Below are 26,444 nucleotides of genomic sequence, written 5' to 3' on the forward strand. Positions count from 1 at the left end.
CCGGTGGGATCTTAGCTAGTTAGTGTAGAAAACATATAAGACACCTCTCTTAGATAATATCACCCACTGACACTGACAGAAAGCTCAAACAAGTCTTTGGTTTGCTAACGATGGTAGAATGTGAACAAAGGGAAACAGGTTTTATAGGTTCTAAGAAGATGTTTTTTCTTTTATTGTTTCCCTCCTCAGAATGCTCTTTCCTTCTGCTTGTTGGAAATGTTAGTTCAGATTGAGAAGTGTCTTAATTTACCCAGAACAGATGAATGAGTCTCATTCTGAGTGCAAAGCACCCTAAAATATTTGAGGGGTCCTATGCCAAATGTGATTCTTTATTTTCCATGGTTGGAAAAAATATAAAATACAAAGACTTTTGCATCTAGAATGGTTAATTGGACTAACAGGCTTTTTAAAATGCAGAGGACATACATACTGTATATGTCCATGCTAATTTATACTATGCTCAACTCATACATCTAACTCAAGTCTGTGTGTCTGTCTGTCTGTAATGTGTCAGTGACACGGAATAAAAATGTTGGGTACGTTAGTATGACCAAGAACGAAAGACTCCTGAAAACCTTAATCTTTTCTGTGCTGTGGTAGTTTGTAGTCTGGTGCAGTGATGATACATGATGATACATACAAAACAGAAAAAAATAATTTACTTTGCTCAACTCGCACTGTTTTTGACTTTCTCTCTCTCCAGGGTGATCGAGAACAAGGATTCCAACAGGATGTCGGTTCAGAGCGTTGCCATCGTGTTCGGCCCCACGCTGCTCCGGCCCCAGTCTGAGTCATCTAATATGACGATCAACATGGTGTTCCAAAGCCAGATAGTGGAGCTCATCCTCAGGGAGTTCCAGACCGTCTTCTCCCAGAGGTAGGGGGAACCTCCTGGAGCTCCTCTGGAACCATGCAGAAGCCTCCGTGGACCTCCTGGAAGCCCCCCAAATGATGAGTCCTGCCAAAAGTCTTCTCAGGCTTTAGACCCAAACATCACTTCCTCTCAAACCCAAATTCACCAGGGACTGAACTTGGAACTCACTGGCTACATGATGTCCCTTTCTAACAAATAGAACTTGTGAAAGTGAAAGTACCTAGAACTCTGCAGCAGTCTTGAAACTGACAGCAGCTTGGTTCTTCTTTCAAGGCAACAGACCAAATAGAACATAATTTTCTTGTCACCTTAAAAACCCAAAACACTGAGCAATAACTCTTCCAACAAATTGAAGGTCCTTCTAGACCCTTGTAGATCTCTGGAACCAAACATCATCACGTAAATGTCTGTCACAAAAAATCAATAGACATTCAAGTTCTCTGGGATTACAACCTGAACCTGCAGGCTTCACCAGACCCCTTTCTAAACCCTGTGCCTGAAATGCCTGAACCATCTGGGACCCGGGACTGGTTTTAAAACCTTAAACGTGAATCATGTCTCATTGCAAAGGACCAACAATTCCACGTCAAGCTAAAACTGTTTCAGAAGCTTCAAGAACCTTGTAGATCTTTCTGGACCCAATCTCATCTTCTCTTCCTGTTTTTAAAATGTATGGCCATTAAAGCTACGAGAGTAGAATTTGGGGACTGCAGACTGATACCCTTCTCTTATCACTGTGCTCTACATGATCCAGATGGAACTTGAGTGGAACTATCTAGAACTCTGGACTGATTCTAAAATTTTAACCAGCAGCTTCACTGCTCTTTCAAGACCAAACAAACTTAGCACCTTAATACCCCAAAATGTCTCACTTTGTGAAAGAACTGTCCCAACATTTTCCATATCCTTCCAGAACCTTGTAGAACTCTGGACTCAAACATCCTCTCCTCCTTTTTAAATCCAGATTCTGTGGGTATTTAAATGCATGGGTGTTGAACCCGGAACTTGCTCTCACCACCAGACTACCAAGCCTTATAAAACATAGTTACCAATCCTTTGACTGAGAGCTATCTATACAGGTTCCAGATCATTTTGGAACCTTGAAGAACTATAGAACCAAACATTATCATCCTCAAGTTAAACCTGGAATCTGTTGGTTACACAACACCTCTCTCTCACCACCAGACCACCAAGCCTTAAATGACCCAGGTAGAACCTGTGTGGAACTAAAACCTTGTACTGGTTCTAAGATCAGAAATTCTTGCATTCAGACCCATGACAAGCTGGGAAATCACAACAGACCAACCATCTTCAGGTAGTGTCCCACTTGCCTGGCACCTCAGAAACACAAAGTATCGCTACAACCTTCCAAACTCTTGACTCTTGACCTTTGGGGAAGACAAGAAAGTTCCAGGTGTTTTGGCATTCAAATACCTCTCATCCCCAAAGAAAACCTTTTCTGAGCCAAGAAACACCAAACAGGATTAACACTGTTTTTGAGGGAAGACCTCAGACTGACCCGTCCTGAAGACAGCCTGTGGAATATTTTATCGTCAATACTATGTGATTCTAACTCACTATCCTCACTCCTACCTGAAATCTGTGCCCAAGAATACCAAACATATTTACTTACAGAGACTCTGGAGCCCCTAAAAATAAATTCTCAGCTGAACATGTACATTGTTCACAAGACTCAAACCCTCTGAAGATGTTAACAGAGGAAGGAAAGCTCTGTGTCCACAACTACTTTTGTGTCTTTTGTGTCTTAGATTTGACTTACTGCAGGCATCAAAAGACTTGATGCTGATTGGCTCAAGTCTTACCTGCTCACTCAATGTTGTAATCGATGACCTCTGCTGCTGTACAGGTTTCAGATTGTTTGTTGATTAGTATGGACTCACAGCCTCAATCACACTTAGTGTTTTACGCTACGAACAATGGATCTTCTACAACCACACACCTGCGTTTACTTTCATTCAAAATATCTACTTGTCCATGTTCAGTATATTTACGGCCCGCTCTCATTCCCAGAGCGTGACTTTGTCACGTCCTTCAGCGTCCGGTACCGACACAGATCCTAGTTCAACACACTGGGGGAAGCCATCTAGCGTCATTTTTCACTACTATAAATAACCAAAAAGTCAGAGTAAGGAGGCGGTTGGGATGATGGTGGGACAGACACCGGATTTTCTCCCAGGAGCCCATTGTTTGTTTCCCATGTGAAGCAAAAAGTCACTATTGATTCCTTTTAGTGATTATAATTTAGGGTCACGTAAGTAACGTAGGTATTTTAATCCAAATCATGATCTTTTCCTAAAACTAACTAAGCGGTTTTGGTGTCTAAACCTAACCCAGCTGCAACATTTAACAACATTAACCACTAGTTTTACTTTGAAAGTCTAACAGGATGGTGCATATTCATTCTTGCTAACTTGACTGCGGAGTCCTACACCTTCAAAACCAATGCTTAACAATGCTAAAGGTACCCAGGGCATTAAAAAACGACACCAAAGGGTCTTGACAAAGCGCCCATATATGACGGGATGAGAGCGGGTGAATTTAGACTCAGTAAGTAAGAACTGATGTGTTCAAAGTATGGATCAATATATTAACTTTCAGGCTGTGTTGCATTCACTGATGCTGGAAAACACACATTTGCACAGAAAAGTAATCTAAGTCAGTATATATGTTGATACATGTTTTACTGAAGACCTTCGTCATATTAAACACTGGATCAAAATGTAATCTTGGTGACGTGATGTCTTCAGGTACAGTATGGAGCCGACATGTTGTTTTAGACTTTCATGAAATGAAGTCAGAATTCAACTGAGAAACTGAATCAAATAATTCCAGTCTTTGTGCTAAGCTAGGCTCGACACACCCTGGAGCTGTCGATTAAGACAGAAAACAAGTGGATTTATTAAATCTAAATAACGTTTACTAGAAAGTTCAGAGGACCCAGGATGATTCCCTGAGGGACTTATCGAATACAGAAAACAAGATTTACAGAAATGTTGTTGTTAGTGGGTTTTTTTAAGGGATGAATTTTACAGGAACATTTTTACTGTTGTTTGTGTCCTGCTGTAACGATGGGTTCAAGAAATGATAGCGTGTACAATGTATGTTTTTATAGTGTTGAGTTTATATGTATTACAGATATAGAACAAAGTTAACATGGACGACTAACAGATTAAACTCTGTACATAAGAGGGTATTTTACTGACCTAATAAAAGAGATCTTTACGCCAGTGTTCAGGTGTGTTTCATCAAATATTATAACAGAGAGCAGCTAGTCATGTAGCATAGCTCACTCTCTCACAGATGTCCCGTGTACTTCTGTCTTTGTGCACCTGCAGCCTCGGCAAAAAACACAAACACTTTTATGAATCCAGTTTATTTCTAGATGAAATCACAACTATAATTAAAAGGTACAGTGTGTAAGACCTGATATTAATTTCCACCTGTCGAATTCATACTCCAAAAAATATGACAGTGACTAATAAGCTAAAGTGTAATTCTACAGGAAGATAAACGCACACGGAGAATAAGCTCCAGACTAAAGAACAGCCCTGCCTCGGTTAGATAAGAGAATGAACCGTGACAAAACAGTACAATATTAGTCAATATAAATGCTCTGATTCCACTTTAACACCTAAAACTTTAAACTTGATGAAGAAAAATAGAAACAGTAAAACAAAAGTTGATATCTTGACGTCTGCAGATGTTTGTCCTGGACAGTGTGCAGCTGTTACCATGGCAACCCCGTTACCGAAAGTTTGCTAAAAAAGAACGGAGAGAAAGAAAAGGTTTCACGGTGCGTTCACGTGTCATGGGATATTTTTTAAGTGTCACATGAAACTGAAATCTTACCGGCGTTTAACTCCATCGGACCTGAGGACAGAGAGACGGGACGTTAGAGGCTGTTTCAGATGAGAGGACTCGTTTGGAACAGTTTTATATTCATGATCCTTAGGAATAGGGATGTCACGAGAAGTTGATTCCTAAACTTTGAAAACATGGCAGTACTTGAGATCCAAGCTGCAGCAACAGCTCCGCCATCAGGTATGTTGTTGGTTTAATATCTACAACCTTCAACAGCTCCGTGTCAAAGTCTGGAAGTCTCCCAGTTCTGTTGGAGAGCTAATTTAGACGTTTCAGTTTGGGTCAACTCAGAATCACCAAAGATGATGATGCAGTTCGCAGCACTAAGAAATGAATGTCTGAATGTCCGTTCTGCACATGTGCGTGGGGTTAGGGGCCAGGCGGTGTCATTAAAGGCGTTAAATCTGCACATGCGTAGACTCACAGTGTCTGTCCAACACGCCTGTAACTGCAGGAGGAGTTATGGACGTCTTTAAATACAATACGATCCATTTCAATCTATAACTGTTTAGTTTTTCAACACAGAAATCTCAAGCCGCTGCCAGAATAGAGAGAGAGAGACCCTGAAACATTTCACGCCTGAGAGTGAAGTTAAGAAATGAATGAATTAATCAGTGTAAGGTTTCACCTCTTGTCTGGACATCCTCTCTTTATCAACTGCTAGTTGTTCTACTGTTCAGATGTTTTTATTGAAGGAGTGCATGATGGGATTTTTCTGGCATCAGTATCGACTACTAAATGTCTGGTGTTGTGACGTCCCTGTTTATGAATCAGGTTTGAGAATTCAATGCTAGGAGTCTTTTACTCTTTAGTTTAGAACAACGTGTAAACTAGATTTTCCACACATCTGATCTGAAGAATGAGTGTTTGTAGTTTTAGTTCTGACCTCTCTGCGTAGGTTTACCTGTGTTCTGACTTAATGCGTCCATCAGGTCGTTCCTCCCGACCTTCTCTAACACGTCGCGGGTCACCCTCACCGGCTGGCTGCTGTACGTCTGAACGATCAGATCCACCGTCTTCCGTCTGTCTGCGTTCTCCAGGTCACAGGGGGAAATTTCCAGGAAACCGTCATCTTTATTCAGAGTGGCCTTGGTTTTGGTTCCGTACTCCTCCAGGTAGTACTTGAAGTCGTTAAACTCTTCAGCTTTCAACTTCTTCAGCGTTTTCAGCAGAAGCTCTTTAACTGTCAGCTCCATGCTGCAATTTAAATATAGAGGAAACAAATATGCATGCTCCAAAGAAAGTATCTCAAGTGTTCCCAAAGTTTTTTGGGGGAGGACCCTCGGACCATGAACCCGATATCGTGCATCGTTCGGTCTCGTTATCTGATCTGAGGCCTGATGTCCCCACCGAGTGACGCCCTTTCTTCTACTGTACGTTTTATTTATTTGACACGTTATGGACCAAAACGATGAACTGGAAGAATAATCAATAATGAAAATAATCGTTACTTGCATGCAGGTCTTGACATTAACGTTTTTGCTCACTAGCCAATGTGGCTAGTGGTTTTCCAAAGATACTAGCCACACAGCATTTTCACTAGCCACATTTTTGTTGTTGAAAAATTATGTTTTATATGATTAAAGTTGACTATGGCCTGCTAAAATTGACTAATATTATGATTAGCTTTGATAAGGTTGTTTGTAAACCTCCTTTTTTATGAAAACATGTATTCTAAGATATTAAAAGAGTAGATTTTTATTGTATATAATTAAAGTGCTGCACGTGTGTAAAAGATTCTTCTAAACTAAACATCAAAAATGCAAAACATGCATCAGGAAAACTGTTATTTACAGTAAATACTGTAATACAGAGCAGAGTAGTATTATTTTTGTCTAAGAAAAAGATTGTTTTGCATGTCTGACTGGATTTATGTTTATCATCATGAGGCTCTGAGTAACTGGAGATACGTCCACCTGAAGTCTTTATTTTCCAGATTAATCCCATACAAATGCATCTCCTGCTTTCCTACAGGGCATGATTACTTTTACCAAAAACCAGAATCAGCTCTGGAAAGGTAGCTGTGATATGACCATATGATGTGATATGAGGGCAGCCCTGCTAGTAACAACAAGTCACGAAGATCTCTGTCATTTTACAGCATTTAACGGCTTTTTCCTTCTGCCTTTTCTCTTTATCTCATTCTCCTTTGAATGTCATACCATCATATCATCAGGTTCAAAGCAGACGGCAGGCTGACGGTCTGCAGGTCTGAGGGACTGCGGCTGCCCTGTGACAGATTAAACTTATTCTCCTGTGACAAAAGTCCGGATGTCATATTTGGCGTCCTCACGCTCACACAGCGGCACTGCAGGAGAGGCGCCTGTTGTGTGGATTCTCCTGCTATAAAAAGCTTGCTTTGTCATCGCTGCCGCTGGTCAAGTTAATAATTAACGGCAGGCCAAAACAGCACTCGGGCCTGTTTAATCTTGACAGAATCTTCTAGTTTACAGTGCTGTCGGTCAAGACAACAGGCTTCACAAATGGACCAGTGTCACTCGTTTGTAGTCTTGTCAAAAGGCATCTGAAATAACAAAGTGGCTAGTGGGAGTGACTGTTACCCGCCACGGCTGGCGGGTTGGCGGGTGTTAATGTCAAGACCTGGTTGCATGTATTGAAGCAGAAGGTGCTCTGTGCTGCTGGAAACACTTAAATCAGCTTTAATAAGTTTGATTTGCGTGTTTTCAGTGGCCTCACTGTGCTTTGTGCTGCTGGAAGAAAGACTAAAATATGACAAAAATAAACATCTTAAAAATATCAGCACATACTCGATATAATATGTTGGAACAGCCTGCAGCCCAGTGAGCTTGTACATGTGGTTTGTACATGTTCCTTAGACTGTTTCTGATACTGGTGAGAGACACGCAGTATATTATATATTTACTGTGTAACCTACAGTTGAAATGAGACTGAAACTGTTGGACCTGTTTTAGTTCCTCAGAAGTTAGAAAAACCTGTCGGTTCAGTCTGAACGTGGAGGAAACTCTCCTCCTGCAGCGCTGCCAACACCTGACTGATCTGATCAATACAACGTTTAAATAAATACAAACAAAAGACTAATTTCAATTCAAATGTATGGAGGATAAATGGTGGGGCTCCTCAGGGTTCCGTGTTCGGGCCCTTAATGTTTATATTCCACACAACAACTTTAAAATTTTAGTTTTGTTGTTTTATATATTGGAATCAGCTTTTGAACATTTGATCTAAAGACTTCACGGCCATTGTTAATCGATTTGATAACTCAGTCGATTCAGTTCACAACATGTGAAAGGGATTTGTTTCAGTTATAGATGCCCCCTAGTGGCCTCAGACCCAGAGGTCATCATACATTAGGTTACAGAAGTCTGTAAAATAACATAATTCTCAGATAAAACACGTGTTGTAGATATAAAGTGAAGCATAAAACTAATCGTTATGTTTACTCACCTTTTTCAAATGTGGGACCAGCTTGTTCAGAGTGCTGGAAACATAAATATAAATTACGTCAATGTACCAAACTGGATCAGTTCTTATCTCGTTGTTTTATCCATCTCAGACGGTTATATCATTAAAAAATCTTTTTATTATCAGTGTAGTTTCAGTTTGAAGAGCAGAAACCGACTCACCGCCTCGTCTCTGAACCTGCAGTCAGGTTTATTTAGTCTCCTTGTTCCTGGATCTCCTCAAACTCCGCCCCCTTCAGTTCTCTGGAAATATTTCCTGATTGTACCTGAAGTCACGTCACCACACCTCACCTTTATCTTTCCTGGCAAACAAATACAAAAACTCGTCTGAAGGAGCAGAACTTCTAAAGAGGAGTCAGTTACGGTTACCTGATTTATTATTATTATTAATTATTATATGTTTGTTGTTATTTACAGTCTGCTGTTGTTTAATGAAACAGTAAGCTCCCAGCTACATGTGAACACATCGCAGGATGAAGATACAGAGAGTCAGTGAACACATCGCAGGATGGAGATACAGAGTCAGTGAACACATCGCAGGATGAAGATACAGAGAGTCAGTGAACACATCGCAGGATGGAGATACAGAGAGTCAGTGAACACATCGCAGGATGGAGATACAGAGTCAGTGAACACATCGCAGGATGAAGATACAGAGAGTCAGTGAACACATCGCAGGATGGAGATACAGAGAGTCAATGAACACATCACAGGATGAAGATACAGAGAGTCAGTTAACACATCGCAGGATGTAGATACAGAGTCAGTGAACACATCGCAGGATGGAGAAACAGAGTCAGTGAACACATCGCAGGATGGAGAAACAGAGTCAGTGAACACATCGCAGGATGTATCTCTGAAACGTCGTATCTCCATAAGTCGGTGAAAATAGTTTCCTCACATGAGCCAGAAGGTTTTTAAATCTTGTTTTTATCCTTAGAAGTTTTCTGGTAAAGAATTTTTTATTTTGGAGATATGTTGTTTTCAGTGAGCAGCAAATATGATCTGACATGGTGACAACATTTATTAAAACTAACATGAAACATTTAACTAAGAATGAACTCAAGTTGGGCTCATTAAACTTGTCTCCTTTCATCGTGCTCATATACGAGCACACAGACTACTGTATGAAATATTATTATATTGATTACATTATTAATATTATCAAAGCATTGTTGAGCGATTTGTTTCTCATTGCTGTCGAGTGTCCAAACTATGTCCTTCTACGTCCAAACTTTTTCTAATTTTTTAGGAAATGAAACAAACCGGAAATGTGTTTTAAAAATAATTGAACACCTCGTCGTTGTTAGTTGGTGTGGTCTTCTACCTGTGCATGTCATTATATTATTCATGTTTTACTAAAACCAAGCTCAAATGAAGTTACAAGGTTTTAGACCAGCGAATGTGGAGATACGTGATTTGGCCATCATTGATAAGACCGGCAGCAACTGAGGCATGAATCAATTCCCAACAGGTCCGGCTCAGTACTGCAGCCCACGACATACCACACAACTGCACCAGAACTCTGCTCATTTCTGTGGAAACAAAGGTAAAGATCAGGCTTCCAGACAGGAGTCACATTTCCAGGCTGACGTGGCCTTCACACCTGAACAACAACCACACAACAAACATTAACAATCCCGTGGCATCTACAGAAGTATCCCCAGGTATCTGCAGAAGTACCCCGTGGCATCTACAGAAGTATCCCCTGGTATCTGCAGAAGTACCCCCTGGTATCTGCAAAAGTACCCCCTGGTATCTGCAGAAGTACCCCCTGGTATCTGCAGAAGTACCCCGTGGCATCTACAGAAGTATCCCCTGGTATCTGCAGAAGTACCCCCTGGTATCTACAGAAGTATCCCCAGGTATCTGCAGAAGTACCCCCTGGTATCTGCAGAAGTACCCCCTGGTATCTGCAGAAGTACCCCCTGGTATCTGCAGAAGTACCCCGTGGCATCTGCAGAAGTACCCCCTGGTATCTGCAGAAGTACCCCGTGGTATCTGCAGAAGTACCCCGTGGCATCTACAGAGGTACCCCCTGGTATCTGCAGAAGTACCCCGTGGCATCTACAGAAGTATCCCCTGGTATCTGCAGAAGTACCCCGTGGCATCTGCAGAAGTACCCCCTGGTATCTACAAAAGTAACCCGTGGCATCTACAGAAGTATCCCCTGGTATCTGCAGAAGTACCCCGTGGCATCTACAGAAGTACCCCCTGGTATCTGCAGAAGTACCCCGTGGCATCTACAGAAGTACCCCCTGGTATCTGCAGAAGTACCCGTGCCATCTACAGAGGTACCCCCTGGTATCTGCAGAAGTACCCCGTGGCATCTACAGAAGTATCCCCTGGTATCTGCAGAAGTACCCCCTGGTATCTGCAGAAGTAGCCCCAGGTATCTGCAGAAGTACCCCCTGGCATCTGCAGAAGTATCCCCTGGCATCTGCAGAAGTACCCCCTGGTATCTGCAGAAGTAGCCCCAGGTATCTGCAGAAGTACCCCCTGGCATCTGCAGAAGTACCCCCTGGTATCTGCAGAAGTACCCCCTGGTATCTGCAGAAGTAGCCCCAGGTATCTGCAGAAGTACCCGTGCCATCTACAGAGGTACCCCCTGGTATCTGCAGAAGTACCCCGTGGCATCTACAGAAGTATCCCCTGGTATCTGCAGAAGTACCCCCTGGTATCTGCAGAAGTAGCCCCAGGTATCTGCAGAAGTACCCCCTGGCATCTGCAGAAGTATCCCCTGGCATCTGCAGAAGTACCCCCTGGTATCTGCAGAAGTAGCCCCAGGTATCTGCAGAAGTACCCCCTGGCATCTGCAGAAGTACCCCCTGGTATCTGCAGAAGTACCCCCTGGTATCTGCAGAAGTAGCCCCAGGTATCTGCAGAAGTACCCCCTGGCATCTGCAGAAGTATCCCCTGGTATCTGCAGAAGTACCCCCTGGTATCTGCAGAAGTACCCCCTGGCATCTGCAGAAGTATCCCCTGGTATCTGCAGAAGTACCCCGTGGCATCTGCAGAAGTATCCCCTGGTATCTGCAGAAGTATCCCCTGGTATCTGCAGAAGTACCCCCTGGTATCTGCAGAAGTATCCCCTGGTATCTGCAGAAGTACCCCCTGGTATCTGCAGAAGTAGCCCCAGGTATCTGCAGAAGTACCCCGTGGCATCTGCAGAAGTATCCCCTGGTATCTGCAGAAGTACCCCCTGGTATCTGCAGAAGTACCCCCTGGCATCTACAGAAGTATCCCCTGGTATCTGCAGAAGTACCCCCTGGTATCTGAAGAAGTACCCCCTGGTATCTGCAGAAGTAGCCCCAGGTATCTGCAGAAGTATCCCCTGGTATCTGCAGAAGTAGCCCCAGGTATCTGCAGAAGTACCCCGTGGTATCTGCAGAAGTACCCAGTGGCATCTACAGAAGTACCCCCTGGTATCTGCAGAAGGACCCCCTGGGGTATAAGTACGTAGTTAGTCTTTCAGTAAATGTACAGAACCACGTTGATCTGCTGGATGATATGGCAGGGGGAAATAAATAAGCACAACATTTCCCAAGTATCAGTCTTTATTGCACAAATTGCACATGAGAATTCAACCTTTTTGGTACAATAATAAAATCCATTGCTTGTTCAGTCCACTGGATGGTGCCGTTGAGGTTTTTATGGTGACCGTCAGCATGCAGGTGGAAGTTGGTAAAATAAAGCATCAGAGAAACAAATCAGTCAAACATAGTTTGGGTTTAAATCAAAAGTATGGAGTTTGGATTTTTTTACATGGAGTTTGACATGACTGATTTGCAAAGAGTGAAAATAAAATACTCTGTGAATACCACGAACATGAGGGCTCATCCAGAGGTAGCGTTAGAAGAGGATGGTCAAACTAATGCTAAATCAGATCCACTGAAAGTCACATGAACAAACTGAATTTTTTTTTTTTTTTGTTAAAAATTATGTTAACCAAATTTTTCTTTGGGGACATGATTGAAACTGGGAAAAAAATGCAATATATTAAATATTTTTAAATTGCAGTAATATTGTAACATGGGGCCTCGTGCTGCAGTAAGCGTACTGTCTTGTTTTGGGTGCTTGTACCCAAGCTGTTAAATTGTTCCTTACAGCGGATAATTATCCACTATGTATTATCTTACAGTAGTTCTGCTCAAGCACTTACAGTCCTCTCCTTCCTTTAGCAACTCTTGCTAAATATCAGTTGTTGTCAGTTTTGCTAGCTAACATAGTTTAGCTTGGCATCTAGCAATGGCTTCTCCCTCTCTCTCCTCTGCTCTATCCCGCTCTGTATGTCTGATGTCCTCTGCCTCCTTTAGCAATGACGGTACATTGAGAACTTGAAAGAGCTTTATGGCCTTTGGAAAGACAGTTGGGTTCTTCTTATAGTCCTTGAACTGGTTGTTCAATGGTTGTCAATCGGGTTAGGCCCATCACCATAACTACTTTTGTTTTAGATGGAACTTGTTGACTTTAACTGACTCGCCTCAACTGATCGGCTTAAAGCCCAAATGTTCCCACACTGGAGCTGAGGAATGTGGAAACCAAGTCCATTTGTACTTTTGCTTTTTGCACTGTGTATTCTTACAAACTTTCTAGCCCAACTCAGTCTTAGGGAAAACACCAATTAAAACACCTAAAAGACTCGAGTAACACGTCATCTTCACCTGTCGCTGTCGCTGTGTGTGCAGGCGACAAGACAGAAGCAGCGACTGGCTGAAATGTTGCAACATTTGTTCTCATGTCAACTCAACAGCCAATATCAAAGTCAGCAAAATGATCGAGGGCATGTTCATCAATCGTATGATATGTTGATACTGTAATTATTGTGAGCCCAGTCAGAGTTCCTTGAAGGAGCTTCATGAGCTACTGGCGAAGGTCCTCAATGTCCTTGAAGCAGTTCCAGGGTTCCCCTTCGAGGGAACTCGAACTGCGTCGGTTACGACACTATGGGAACGCCTCTAGGCGAAGCAGGTCTGAACGTGAATGAAATCACTCCAATCCTATTGGCCTGTTGCTAGAACGGTAAGGTGTGACGGAATAACCGGAGGAGTATAAAGCACACCTGTACACACTCATCATTAGCTCTTTTTTATTCAGCAGGCGCTCTGTATGTTGTTTGAAGAAAGCTCCAGTCCTACAAGCAGTGTGTCTTACCTGAAGAAGAAGTCTACCAGCATGTCCGGCAACCAGATGTACAGAAGGTGTGTTTTTTCTTGCCCTCGGTACATCACGGATGGAGATTCTCATGAGATGTGTGTCTCATGTTTGGGGATGGAGCACGCACGGGCAGCTCTCGAGGGGGCTGCCTGCGCCCGTTGCGAAGCCCTTTCCGTGCGGGTACTGAGGTACAGCATGGCTCTCTTTCCGAGGATAGCCGGATGTGTTTTCCCCGCGGCGCGGGCCCTGCGGCCGCTGAGGCGGCCCGGCGGCTTCACTCATGGGTTCACAGCGTGATCTGTCGGAGGATTTCGGGACGGCTGAGGCTTTTTCCCGACCTTCATCCGCTGGCTCCGACGCTTCCTTTCCTCGTTCGGGAGCCCGTTTTCGGCTTCTCCCGCTCGCGGTTTTGGATCCGGAGACGCTGCAGCAATCCGACTCCGAGGAGGCGGGCGTGCTCAGCGCAGTGGACGATGACTTCCGGGTGTCGGGGCGGCGTCATCTGGCTGCGCCCGACTATGACGTGCTGCTGGAGGTGGTGACTAGAGCCGTGGCTAAGCTCAACATCAACTGGCCACAGGAGGAGCAGACACCACAGGCTAGTGGTAGCTTGATGAAAGGTTTCTTAAGCACCACATGCCACCTCCACGCCGGTCTCTGCCATTCTTTCCTGATTTACATGATGAGTAAATCATGGGGCAGACCCTTCTCTACATGGCTTTCCACACCCCGATCACTGAACTACAGTAATGTGATGGGGGTTAGGGACCGTGGTTATGGGAGGATGCCTCGGGTGGAGGATGAGCTTGCGAGCTATCTCTCCCCTCGACTTGCGTCCTCCCTGGAGAAGCCGGCATTACCATCCAAACCATGTCGCACCACATCCACGCTTGTGGGGAAGGCGTACATGGCAGCGGGCCAGGCAGGTGCGAGCTTGCACACCACGGTGCTTCAAGCCTACCAAGCCAACCTGCTACAGGAGATGGTTCAGAGGGGGGGGTCCCTCCGAGGAAGATCTGGCGGAGCTTCGCAGGAACCACGAAGCGTTAGACGCAGTGCGAAGCGTTCCGCCAGTACCTCCCTCGCCGGTCTGGACCCAAGGCAGCTGAGGCTGCCAGGCGTAGGTCCCTTCCCTCTACGAGCTCCTACGGAGAGGAGGGAAGCAGAGTGTCGCTTCTCGGGGGCCCCCCGAGGAGCTGGGGCAGCGAGACGGCGCTCTCACCCTCAGCCGTCTGAGAGACGCGATCTGAGGACCGTCATCCAGTCCCGACGGAGCTCAGGGAAGACCGGGGTAGGGGAGTCTTTCTCCCCTCCCGCACCCCCCCCACCCCCCCCGGAGGCCGACCGAGGTCCCCTCCGCCGTGGCAACAGGTGATGTTATCCCGCCGTTTACACGTTCAGGACGCACCTGCCACCACCGAGTCCGCGCCGTACTGCCTGCCCCGAGGGTCTGCAGACGGACGGCATCCCGACTCACTCACTGTGGATCTTCGGCGGCTCCCCCCTGCCGTTCTGGGGCTTCAGGGGTCCACCAGAAGATCACACGAGACACCGACCACCAGCCCCGAGGGGCTGGTTCCGTTGGCAGACTTTCCAGACGCTTGGCGGAGCCTGACGAACATTTCTCCGCGGGTCCTGCGCACTGCCATAGATGGGTATCGACTACAGTTCAAAACCCGCCCTCCAAATTCAACAGAAGAGAGGGGGTGGTTTGGACTGTGGTCCGCCCGGAGCAAGGTCCGGTGTTGGGACAGGAAGTTTGTACTCTGCTGAGGAAAGGGGCCGTGGAACGTGTCTCCCCCCCAGACAGAGACGCCGGTTCTACAGCCGGTACTTCATAGTCCCCAAGAAGGACGGAGGGCTGCGTGCCCTATTTTGGATCTGCGGGTTCTAACCGGTCTCTGAGGAGATTCAGGTTAAAGATGCTCATCATCCCCGCCACCGTGACGCACATCCAATCTGAGGATTGGTTCGTCACGATAGATCTAAAGGACGCCTATTTCCAGGTCTCCATCTGTCCTTCTCACAGGAAGTTCCTGAGGTTTGCCTTCGGGGGTGTGGCTTACCAGTATCGGGTTCTTCCATTCGGCCTGGCACTTCCCCTAGCACATTCACCAAGTGTATGGATGCAGCACTGGCCCCGCTGAGGCTCCGGGGCATCCGGATTTCAACTTCATCGACGACTGGCTCATCCTAGCCCAGTCTCGAGAGTTGGCAGTTCGGCATCGAGATGTCGTTCTGGCTCGTCTGCGGCGTTTAGGGCTGAGGCTCAACGCAAAGACGAGCGTGCTGGCGCCCACCCAACGGGCTACGTTCCTAGGGGTTGCATGGGATTCGACAACGATGCGGGCACAATTGTCTCCGGCACGTGTCGACACCATATTGGCTGCCGTGAAAGGGGTGAAGTTAGGCCACGCCATCACTATGAAACACTTTCAACGAGTGTTGGGTCTCCTGGCGGCTGCGTCCAGCGTAATACCATCTGGACTGCTGCACATGAGACCCCTGCAGTGGTGGCTAAGGAACAAGGGTTTTTCCCCGAGGGGAATCCTCTCCGTCTGGTTTGGGTTACGCACAAGTGTCTTCGTTCCCTATCAGTTTGGAAGGAAACTTGGTTCCTGTCCCAGGGGCCCGTGCTGGGAGGGTCTTGTCGCCGGCTGGTTCTTTCGACAGACGCCTCCCTCACGGGCTGGGGCGCGGTCATGGACGGCCGCTTTGCAAGGGGATCCTGGCAGGTGCATCGATCCGAGTGGCATATCAACTGTCTCGAGATGTTGGCGGTGTTCCAGGCTCTAAGGAGTTTCCTGCCCGATCTCCAAGGCCACCACGTCCTGGTTCGCTCCGAGGAGAACAACACAGCGGTGGTGGCCTATCTGAATCACCAGGGCGGTCTGCGCTCGCGCCCTCTGGACAGACTGGCGCGTCAGATCCTCCTGTGGTCCCAGCAGAGGTTACTATCGCTCAGGGCGATGTATCTCCTGGGGACGCAGAATCAGGGAGCAGACCTGCTGTTGAGGCAGGGGCTGAGGCCCGGGGAATGGAGACTTCACCCCGAAGTGGTTCGAGCCCCATAGACGTGGATCTGTTTGCGTCTCAAGAGACTACGCACTGCCCGCTATGGTTTCTCTCGTTCCTCCAGCCCCGTTGGGTCTGGACGCCATGGTACATTCGTGGTCGAGGCTACGTCTGTACGCTTTTCCCCCAGTCGCTCTGCTCCCGGGGTTCTGGAGCGGGTCCACCAGGACTATTTCGGCCTACTGCTCGTAGCCCCGTTCTGGCCAACCCGGGTGTGGTTCTCGGACATCATGTCGCTCCTGGACGGCCCGCCGTGGCGGGTCCCTCTGAGGAGAGACCTGCTGTCCCAGGCGCAGGGCCGGGTTCTTCACCCTTGCCCCGCCATATGGCGACTGTGGGTCTGGCCCCTGAGGGGGCACAGTACCTAGAGGCGGGTCTAACAGCCGGAGCAGTCGAGACCCTCCTGAGCTCCAGGGCCCCGTCCACACGGAGGATGTACGGCCTGAAGTGGAGTGTTTTCTCCACTTGGTGTAGGGAGCGGTCGGTGGACCCTGTTACCTGCCCGGTGGTTCAGGTACTTGAGTTCCTCCAGGACCGGTTCTCTGCTGGTCTTTCCCCTTCCACCCTCAAGGTGTACGTGGCAGCTATTTCATCTTTCCACACCCCTCTGAGGGAGGGGTTCTTGGGGAAACTTCCCTTGGTTGTACTTTTCCTCCGTGGTGCCCGGAGGATGAGACCTGCGACTCGGTCCAAGGTTCCCACTTGGGATCTGGCAGTGGTTCTTGGGGCGTTGGCTGAGGCCCCCTTCAAACCCCTGGAGTCAGCTGAGGCTAAGCACTTGACCCTCAAGATGGCCTTTCTCCTTGCTATCACCTCTCTGAGGAGGGTGGGGGAGCTCCAAGCGCTTTCGGTTTCCCCGCAAGCCTGGAGTTTGCCCCGGGGAATATTAGGGCTATCCTGCACCCTCGTTCAGGATACATCCCTAAAGTGCCTTCTTGTGCGGCAGGGTCCACAGTGCTGCAGGCATTTCATCCTCCACCTCATGTGACGGCGGAGGACGGGAGACTTCATCTGCTCTGCCCTGTCAGAGCACTGAGTATTTACACTCTGAGGTCCTCCCGTTGGAGGAAGGCTGACCAGCTGCTAGTGTGTTTTGGGTCTCCCAGGGCCGGGCTCCCTGCATCCAAACATGCTATTAGCAACTGGATTGTTCAGACTATTTCCCTGGCCTATCAGGTGCGCGGTTTGCCTTCACCTGTGGCTGTGAGGGCTCATTCTACCAGAGGCAAGGCGGCCTCTCGAGCCCTCCTTTCCGGGGCCTCTTGCAGGATGTTGTTTAGCGGCTGGCTGGGCCACTCCGCACACATTCATTCGGTTTTACAGTCTTGACCTTCCTTCGGCACCTGGCACTCGTGCGCTCTCCTCTTAGTAGTGCCACTTTATTGCACACAGGGGCAGGCGGGGTTTTCGGCACGGTTTAGTGGGTATCTCGTTCCCATAGTGTCGTAACCGACGCAGTTCGAGTTCCCTCGAAGGGGAACGTCTCGGGTTACGTATGTAACCCTGGTTCCCCGAGAAGGGGAACGAGAGACTGCGTCGGTCCGCCGCACCTCTCTCCCCGCCTGAAGCGCCTGCTTCATAGTTTAAGCTAATGATGAGTGTGTACAGGTGTGCTTTATACTCCTCCGGTTATTCCGTCACACCTTACCGTTCTAGCAACAGGCCAATAGGATTGGAGTGATTTCATTCACGTTCAGACCTGCTTCGCCTAGAGGCGTTCCCATAGTGTCGTAACCGACGCAGTCTCTCGTTCCCCTTCTCGGGGAACCAGGGTTACATACGTAACCCGAGACGTTCCTTGACAGGGCTCAATGAGTCCTTGCAGAGAATTTCTGTGTCTTATTCGTCCTTTCCAAAGGATGAATAAGACACAGTTATAAAGACTGCTGTTTAGGTGAACATTCATTGTATTTATTTTTCTATTTAAAGTATACTGCTGTAACTAACTTAACATCAGCCTGCCCAGGGACTACGGGTGAAAATTAGCTCTTGAGCTAAAACCCGGTACAATGCATCTTCCCCTTTGAGGTTAATGTTTATTGTACGTTGTCCCTGTTTCTCTAAATAAAAAAATAAAAATTTTTTTAAAAAACTGATGTGTTTGTTTTTGACTGTCTGATATTAGCTGTTACAATTCAATTTTGACTCCAGGATTAAGATACAGATCTTTATTTTGGGTCACTGTAAAAGTGTTATAACATACCAATTCCAGGCTGGAATGATGACAAGACAGAGCCAGGATCAGTTTCAAAATGTAAGGTGATGGCAAAGAGAGAAGGACTTAAAATGATTAAGTAGAAAAATAATGAAGGAGAATAATGAGAAAGATAATGTACGTTTTCACAGCTGTAGGTAAGTCAAACATTTAACTAGCAAGGAAGGAGGATGATCGGAGTTTTTTTAATTGCTTGGAAATAAATAACCAATTTGCTGCTTTAGATAAAAAGAACAGTTGTTACTACTTCAGAAAAAGGAAGCAAACTTGAAATACATAACTTTACTCCCATAATAAAAGTAAGTATAAGAGATCAGAGATAGTTAAATGTAATAAAACAAAGACATAATATAACAGGAGGAACAGGAGGCGTCTGATGTTACTGACCGGTGAGGACAGGAGGAGGCGGAGGCGTCTGATGTTACTGACCGGTGAGGACAGGAGGAGGCGTCTGATGTTACTGACCGGTGAGGACAGGAGGAGGTGACTGGTGAGGACAGGAGGAGGCGTCTGATGTTACTGACCGGTGAGGACAGGAGGAGGTGACTGGTGAGGACAGGAGGAGGCGTCTGATGTTACTGACCGGTGAGGACAGGAGGAGGCGTCTGATGTTACTGACCGGTGAGGACAGGAGGAGGCGTCTGATGTTACTGACTGGTGAGGACAGGAGGAGGCGTCTGATGTTACTGACCGGTGAGGACAGGAGGAGGCGACTGATGTTACTGACCGGTGAGGACAGGAGGAGGCATCTGATGTTACTGACTGGTGAGGTTTTTTTAATTTTTAATTTTATCTTTAATGCTCTTGGGATGTAACCCTTCCAATTTTTAATTTTATCTTTAATGCTCTTGGGATGTCACCCTTCCAATTTTTATTTTATCTTTAATGCTCTTGGGATGTAACCCTTCCAATTTTTAATTTTATCTTTAATGCTCTTGGGATGTAACCCTTCCAATTTTTAATTTCATCTTTAATGCTCTTGGGATGTAACCCTTCCAATTTTTAATTTTATCTTTAATGCTCTTGGGATGTAACCCTCCAGAATTTTTAATTTCATCTTTAATGCGCTTGGGATGTAACCCTCCAGAATTTTTAATTTCATCTTTAATGCGCTTGGGATGTAACCCTTCCAATTTTTAATTTCATCTTTAATGCTCTTGGGATGTAACCCTCCAGAATTTTTAATTTCATCTTTAATGCGCTTGGGATGTAACCCTCCAGAATTTTTAATTTCATCTTTAATGCGCTTGGGATGTAACCCTTCAAATTTTTAATTTCATCTTTAATGCTCTTGGGATGTAACCCTCCAGAATTTTTAATTTCATCTTTAATGCGCTTGGGATGTAACCCTTCCAATTTTTAATTTCATCTTTAATGCTTTTGGGATGTAACCCTTCCAATTTTTAATTTTATCTTTAATGCTCTTGGGATGTAACCCTTCCAATTTTTAATTTTATCTTTAATGCGCTTGGGATGTAACCCTTCCAATTTTTAATTTTATCTTTAATGCTCTTGGGATGTAACCCTTCCAATTTTTAATTTTATCTTTAATGCGCTTGGGATGTAACCCTTCCAATTTTTTATTTCATCTTTAATGCTCTTGGGATGTAACCCTTCCAATTTTTAATTTATCTTTAATGCTCTTGGGATGTAACCCTTCCAATTTTTAATTTTATCTTTAATGCGCTTGGGATGTAACCCTTCCAATTTTTTATTTCATCTTTAATGCTCTTGGGATGTAACCCTTCCAATTTTTAATTTCATCTTTAATGCTCTTGGGATGTAACCCTTCCAATTTTTAATTTTATCTTTAATGCTCTTGGGATGTAACCCTTCCAATTTTTAATTTTATCTTTAATGCGCTTGGGATGTAACCCTTCAGAATTTTTAATTTTATCTTTAATGCTCTTGGGATGTAACCCTTCCAATTTTTTATTTTATCTTTAATGCTCTTGGGATGTAACCCTTCCAATTTTTAATTTTATCTTTAATGCTCTTGGGATGTAACCCTTCAGAATTTTTAATTTTATCTTTAATGCTCATTGGAAACAATCAGATCCACCGTCCTCATTCTGTCTGCCTTCTCCAGGTCACAGGGAGAAATTTCCAGAACATGTCCACCTTCTGTTGTTACTTTGTGACTCTTCAGGTGGTGTTTCAATTCTTCAAATTCATCATCTTTCAGCTTCTTCAGAGTTTTTAGGAGAACCTCTGAAAATGAGTCCATCACTGCCTTCTGTTGAATAATAGAGACAGATTCTAAATTAGTCTCTGATCCACCTGAGCAGAAGGTATGTTAAGATGCTTTCTTGATCTTGCTGTGTCGCTGTGTTAATTTGTCAGGGCATTCCTTAACTGGAATGGATTCCACATACAATAGTTCCGACGCCCATGACCGTACCTAAGTACTGTAATTAATCTGTCGGCTCTGCAGCCCAGCAGCACAGGAATGGCTATCTGATTAGTAGGCAGTATTCATAAGCTGCAATCACCTCCTCTGGGCTCCTCAAATCGACTATTTCACTCATACCCCTGACTACAACCCACGGTAATCTGTGGCGTGGGTTGTGTGGGTGCTGCTGGTGGATAGTCCCACATTCGACAAGCCATAATGCACCAATCACAGTAGAGTTTTCTGTGATGATTTCTGTCAGGTGAGTGAACAGAGTTTAAAAAGTTGTTTTCAATGGGTCAGATTTACAGGATTTTAAAGAGCTTTGTCAGTATCAAGGACCATGCCGAGTGTTGGAGGTCATGGAATTTATATTCCTGGTGAGGGGTTGAGCAAATAATTGAGTTACAATGAACCGTTGTCTTTGAAGAATTTATTTTACAAAAGAGAATAAACAGAGAAGTACTAAAACACAAATCAGCTGGACCAGAGGTTCTGTCTCCTAAGACGGTCCCTAACCTCTGGCCCCGAGCAAAGGGATGCATCATCGTTTACACAGTCTAGGTTTCTATGTTTTGGGGAACAGAGATCCTCTCTCGGCCTTGAATGAACATTCCTGAAGAGGAACAACAAGAGAGGAAAACAGCAAAACAATCTCACAGCTCTGACCTAAAGTAAATGTGGACGGACTAACATAAGAAGTATAGGAGAGGAAAGGTTGAGGATAAAACACAAAGCCCTACATAAGACATAACGAGAATAGTAATAATAATAATATTAAAATATCATACATAAAATATTAAATGTAAGGGGACACTATTTTCTGCCTTAACATCGGATACCTGGGGCCGTATTACAGAAACTTCCTAACCAGCAGATCCTAACTTGGTAACCATGGTAATAAGGGTTAGGAACTGATTTAGGCCATTACAGATTAACAGTTCCTAAGTCAGTGTTCCTTTCCTAATTTTAGATAAGAAAAGTGTTTTACAGAAGCAGGGTGAATTCAGGTTGAGTGGGACACTTAAGCTTATTGGTACTATACTGGGTTACTTTTGTAAGCCAATCACAACAATTGTTATTGTGTTGTTGTTGAATGAAGGTCCCGTAGTTATTTTTCATATTGCTTGACTCCTGGGACCTCATGGAAAACCACCCGGCAAGTTTAAATCTATATAAAATTATAAGGATGATTAAACAATAGGCCCACATTTTTTACTTTTAAATGTAGCTATTTATACTGTCTGTAGATTAGAGATTAATTACAATAAGGATGTAACTGGATCAAATATTTATGAAAATTAGATTCACAGCCCTGACAAGGCATTTCAGGTTGAATGGGACACTTTTAATGCTACACCTCTGAGTCAGCTGACGTTCAATGATATTTGTTGTTTCTGCTCCATTTTCAGTTTGTTTCACTAAAAAAAATTGCTTTTAAAAGCTCAGCAAGAAAAGTGATAACAGATGTTGGATTGAGTATTTAGGATTTCCTAAATAAGACAGGATGAAGTAAGATAAGATAGGATTCCTAAAGTTTGTTAGGATTTCACATCTTAGACTCTTCCAGTCTTAACTTAAGACTTAAGATAGGAACTTTCTGTGATGCGGCCCCAGGTCTTCACTTCCAGAGTCCTCCACTGGTTTCACATCATAGCTGCACACAAGGTGAAGGAGCACAAACGCAGTAAATTATGTATATAATAAATTGTTTGTTAAACTCTTAAATTTCTTTGTGAATTCTTTGTGTACTTTTGGTCAGGGCTGTTTAGTTGTAGTGTGCTATTGCAACCACCTCCAAGTCTAATTTTAATGTGCGTGCAGCACAAAATAATAATGTTGGTGTGCTGTTGTTTTTAGATTTCCAAACGCGTCTATGACAGCCTGTAATGTGAAGAATGTTTTGAAATGGAATTTGAGGTGACAACGCCCTGGATGACGCTTCTGCTTTGAATGAGTTCACTTCCCTGTGTGCGTGTAACTTTTGGATTGCAAATTAAACGGCTCGACAAACTTCACGATTAACGATTATGTGTGCAGAATGACAAACAAAGCACGTCACTTAAAACACTTGTTATACAGCTTTAGACCACCTTTCAATGCGTCGTCTCTCCCAGGGTCCCACTCAGGGTCATTTTCCAGGACATTTTCAGTGATGGTCTAGCTGGTATGACAGACAGGGATCACGTCATACACTGATATGTTCCTCTCTGTGGAAGTCTGAGGCTCTAACCTTTCTTATTGCCATTGTTGGTTTGTTAGTTTCTTTTGGTCCTGAGCTCAGGTGCAGGGTCACAAAAACCTCTTTCAGACATGTTGCTCTCTGCACTGTCACAACGTCACGCTTTATTTAAACATCACAATGAATTTGGCGTATTGATATGTAAGTGTAATACGGTCCAAACTAGGACTACTTAATGGGTGTGCAAATGATAATTTTAATTAATAATTCATTAATTAATTCAAAAGTTAATTGGTGTTTTAAAGAATGCATCACAGGAAGAGGACATTAAAACGAGCTGTGGGATAAATCAGTTCATCACACTATCTCATACCATATCAAACCATTAAATTCCAGGACAGTTTACTTTTTCTGTCAGTTTCCATGTGCTTTGACTGGAAACTGAAACCTCTTTTCCAGGATTACCAGGTTTTCCAGGACGCGTGAGAATCGATTATACTTTTTCAGACATATTGATGAAAAAGAAACTCATCTTAAATTCGGACCAATATTTTATTATTAAATTGTTTTGCATCCAATTGGTCCCGCGGTTACTGCGCAGGCGCGGTCCGGCAGCCCGTCGTCAGGGAGACGGTTTGTTGTTGTTAGTTTCTGACCCGCGAGCATCCTGAAAACACCTGAACACACCACGAGACCGACAGCGCGAGGAGTCAGAGCTACTTCAGGTAAACTGTCCACCTGGTCCACCTGTCCGCGGAGCTGCTGCTAGCCCGGGAGCTAACGCTGCTAGCCCGGGAGCTAACGCTGCTAGCCTGGGAGCTAACGCTAATAATAACGGGAAACAGCAGCAGCTTTAGCTCCGGAGCTAACGTTAGCTCGGTGGCTAACGTTAGCTCGGTGGCTAACGTTAGCCACCGAGCTAACGTTAGCCACCGAGCTGCGTTCAATGACCAGCCTGTCTGTTAATGTTCAGGCATAATCAGCAGTACTTTAATCTATTATACTTAAGTACCAATACTACAGGGTACAAATACTCTGTTACGCGGTAAAGTACTAAAATATTAGCATCAACACTCACAGTATCAGTTCTTAAAGCACCATTAGTAAAAGTCTCAGCCCGCTGGAGAATACTAAATATTTAGCTAATTTTAATATGAACCTGTAACAAAACAAACTTTATTAGTTTATCATATTTTGTGTTATTAATCTGCAAAGAAACTGAAGTTTTCGTACAAAGTACATGTTTGTCACTTAACAGATGATTAAATGTGTATAATAATAAGATAATAAAATAGTTCTTCATAAACAGACAGAACATTACATAAATGTTGTATTTCCCTCTGAGATGTACTGCAGTAGAAGTATACATAAAATGAAAATACTCAAGTCAGGTACAAGTACCTGAAAAATTATTACTGTATTTCAGTGTAAACCCCCTTGAGATGCATCGTCTTATTTTCAAGGTGATTCCAAAACCGACAAGGACCTGATTTTAAATAAGTGTAGTTACTGCAGTATTTGAGCGAAGTATCTTTAAAGTACAGGTATTGTAGTACTTTGAAAGAGTGATGTAATCAGCTGTAACAGATCATGTGATCAGCTTTTCAACAAACTGATCAGAAGCCTGTTTCTTTAAACTCACCTGTACCTGCGTGACATCACCAGATGATGGCAAGGTCAGAGCGTGATGTCATCGATTTCTCTGCGCTGGAGAGAGAGCTGCAGGGGGCGATCGAGTCCGAGCAGAAGTACAAGAGAGAGAACGAGGCCAAGCTGAGAGCCATCAGCCAGAGAGGCTGCTCCTACACGGAGTTCAGGTAACTCCAGGGGCCTGGAAACACCTCCAGGGGGCTTCCAATGGGTTATTATAGTTTCCAGGGGCCTGGAAACACCTTCAGGGGGCTTCCAATGGGTTATTATAGTTTCCAGGGGCCTGGAAACACCTCCAGGGGGCTTCCAATGGGTTATTATAGTTTCCAGTGGCCTGGAAACACCTCCAGGGGGCTTCCAATGGGTTATTATAGTTTCCAGTGGCCTGGAAACACCTCCAGGGGGGCTTCATATGGGTTATAGTTTCCAGGGGTCCTCCGGGGGCCTGGAAACACCTCCAGGGGGCTTTATACACGTTACTACAGTTAACAGGGGTCCTGGAAACACCTCCAGGGGGCTTTACACTGATTTAGAGGTATCCTGGAATGTCTTGAATGAGTTCCTGGGAGATTGAGAGGGCTCCTTTAGACATGCTAGGAGTCCTTGAAGGCATTCCAGGATCCCTATAAGACTCCCGGGGTCCCTCAAGACATGGCAGGATCCTTGAATGAGTTCCAGGATGCTTTAGAAGAAGTCCTGGTGTCCTTGAAAGCCTTCCATGGTTCCTTGAAGTATTTCCAGGCTGTGTCTCCTGTGTGTCTCAGGGACCTGGTCCTGTCCTGCCACCTGAAGCCTCTGGAGAAGAAGGACAAAGACGGATCTCCACGGAGACAGCCCTGGAACCCTGTCGCCCCGAGCAACCGCTGACCTGTGGTCGCCCCGAGCAACACCTTCACTGTTTTTAATACTTTTACTGTGAAAACCACGTATCTCCACTAAACCACATGTCTGAGATCAGCCAGAAGGTGTTTGGAGATACGTGGTTTTCAGTCTGCAGCGCATGACCTCGTTTAATAAAAACTGTGATGACATCATGACGGACTAACGTCTTTAAATCATCCAAACTAACACATGAAACATTATTATCAGAAAACAGGCCGGTTCCTGCTGGTCTGTCAAGGATCAGGTCTGTGAAGGATCAGGTCTGTGAAGGATCAGGTCTGTAAAGGATCAGGTCTGTGAAGGATCAGGTCTGTGAAGGGTCAGGTCTGTGAAAGGTCAGGTCTGTAAAGGATCAGGTCTGTGAAGGATCAGGTCTGTGAAGGGTCAGGTCTGTGAAAGGTCAGGTCTGTAAAGGATCAGGTCTGTAAAGGATCAGGCCTGTGAAGGATCAGGTCTGTCAAGGATCAGGTCTGTGAAGGGTCAGGTAAAGGATCAGGTCTGTGAAGGATCAGGTCTGTAAAGGATCAGGCCTGTAAAGGATCAGGTCTGTAAAGGATCAGGCCTGTGAAGGATCAGGCCTGTGAAGGATCAGGTCTGTGAAGGATCAGGTCTGTCAAGGATCAGGTCTGTAAAGGATCAGGCCTGTGAAGGATCAGGTCTGTGAAGGATCAGGTCTGTGAAGGATCAGGTCT

At 45.0% G+C, this 26,444-nt stretch overlaps 2 protein-coding genes across 4 annotated transcripts in view; both read left to right on the forward strand.

Moving 5' to 3' along the window:
- LOC119896621 (rho GTPase-activating protein 27-like) overlaps positions 1-4,119 on the forward strand; it is a 35,990-nt gene extending 31,871 nt beyond the window's left edge. For all 3 annotated transcript variants that reach the window (XM_038710121.1, XM_038710123.1, XM_038710122.1), the window contains one exon: positions 704-4,119. In XM_038710121.1, the coding sequence (XP_038566049.1) occupies positions 704-881 (178 nt within the window). In that variant the 3' untranslated portion in view covers positions 882-4,119. The remainder of the gene's footprint in view (positions 1-703) is intronic.
- Positions 4,120-23,794: 19,675 nt separating this feature from the next.
- On the forward strand, positions 23,795-25,904 carry ccdc103 (coiled-coil domain containing 103). Its single transcript, XM_038710125.1, has 3 exons — positions 23,795-23,945; positions 24,886-25,037; positions 25,635-25,904. Exons 2-3 carry the CDS (start codon positions 24,886-24,888, stop codon positions 25,735-25,737), a joined length of 255 nt encoding a protein of 84 aa, XP_038566053.1. The 5' UTR covers positions 23,795-23,945; the 3' UTR covers positions 25,738-25,904.
- Positions 25,905-26,444: the final 540 nt, after the last annotated feature.

Source organism: Micropterus salmoides, unplaced genomic scaffold, assembly GCF_014851395.1.
Source record: "Micropterus salmoides isolate LMB-PRFRI ecotype aquatic unplaced genomic scaffold, ASM1485139v1 Ms_hic_scaffold_10, whole genome shotgun sequence".
Lineage (NCBI taxonomy): Eukaryota > Metazoa > Chordata > Actinopteri > Centrarchiformes > Centrarchidae > Micropterus > Micropterus salmoides.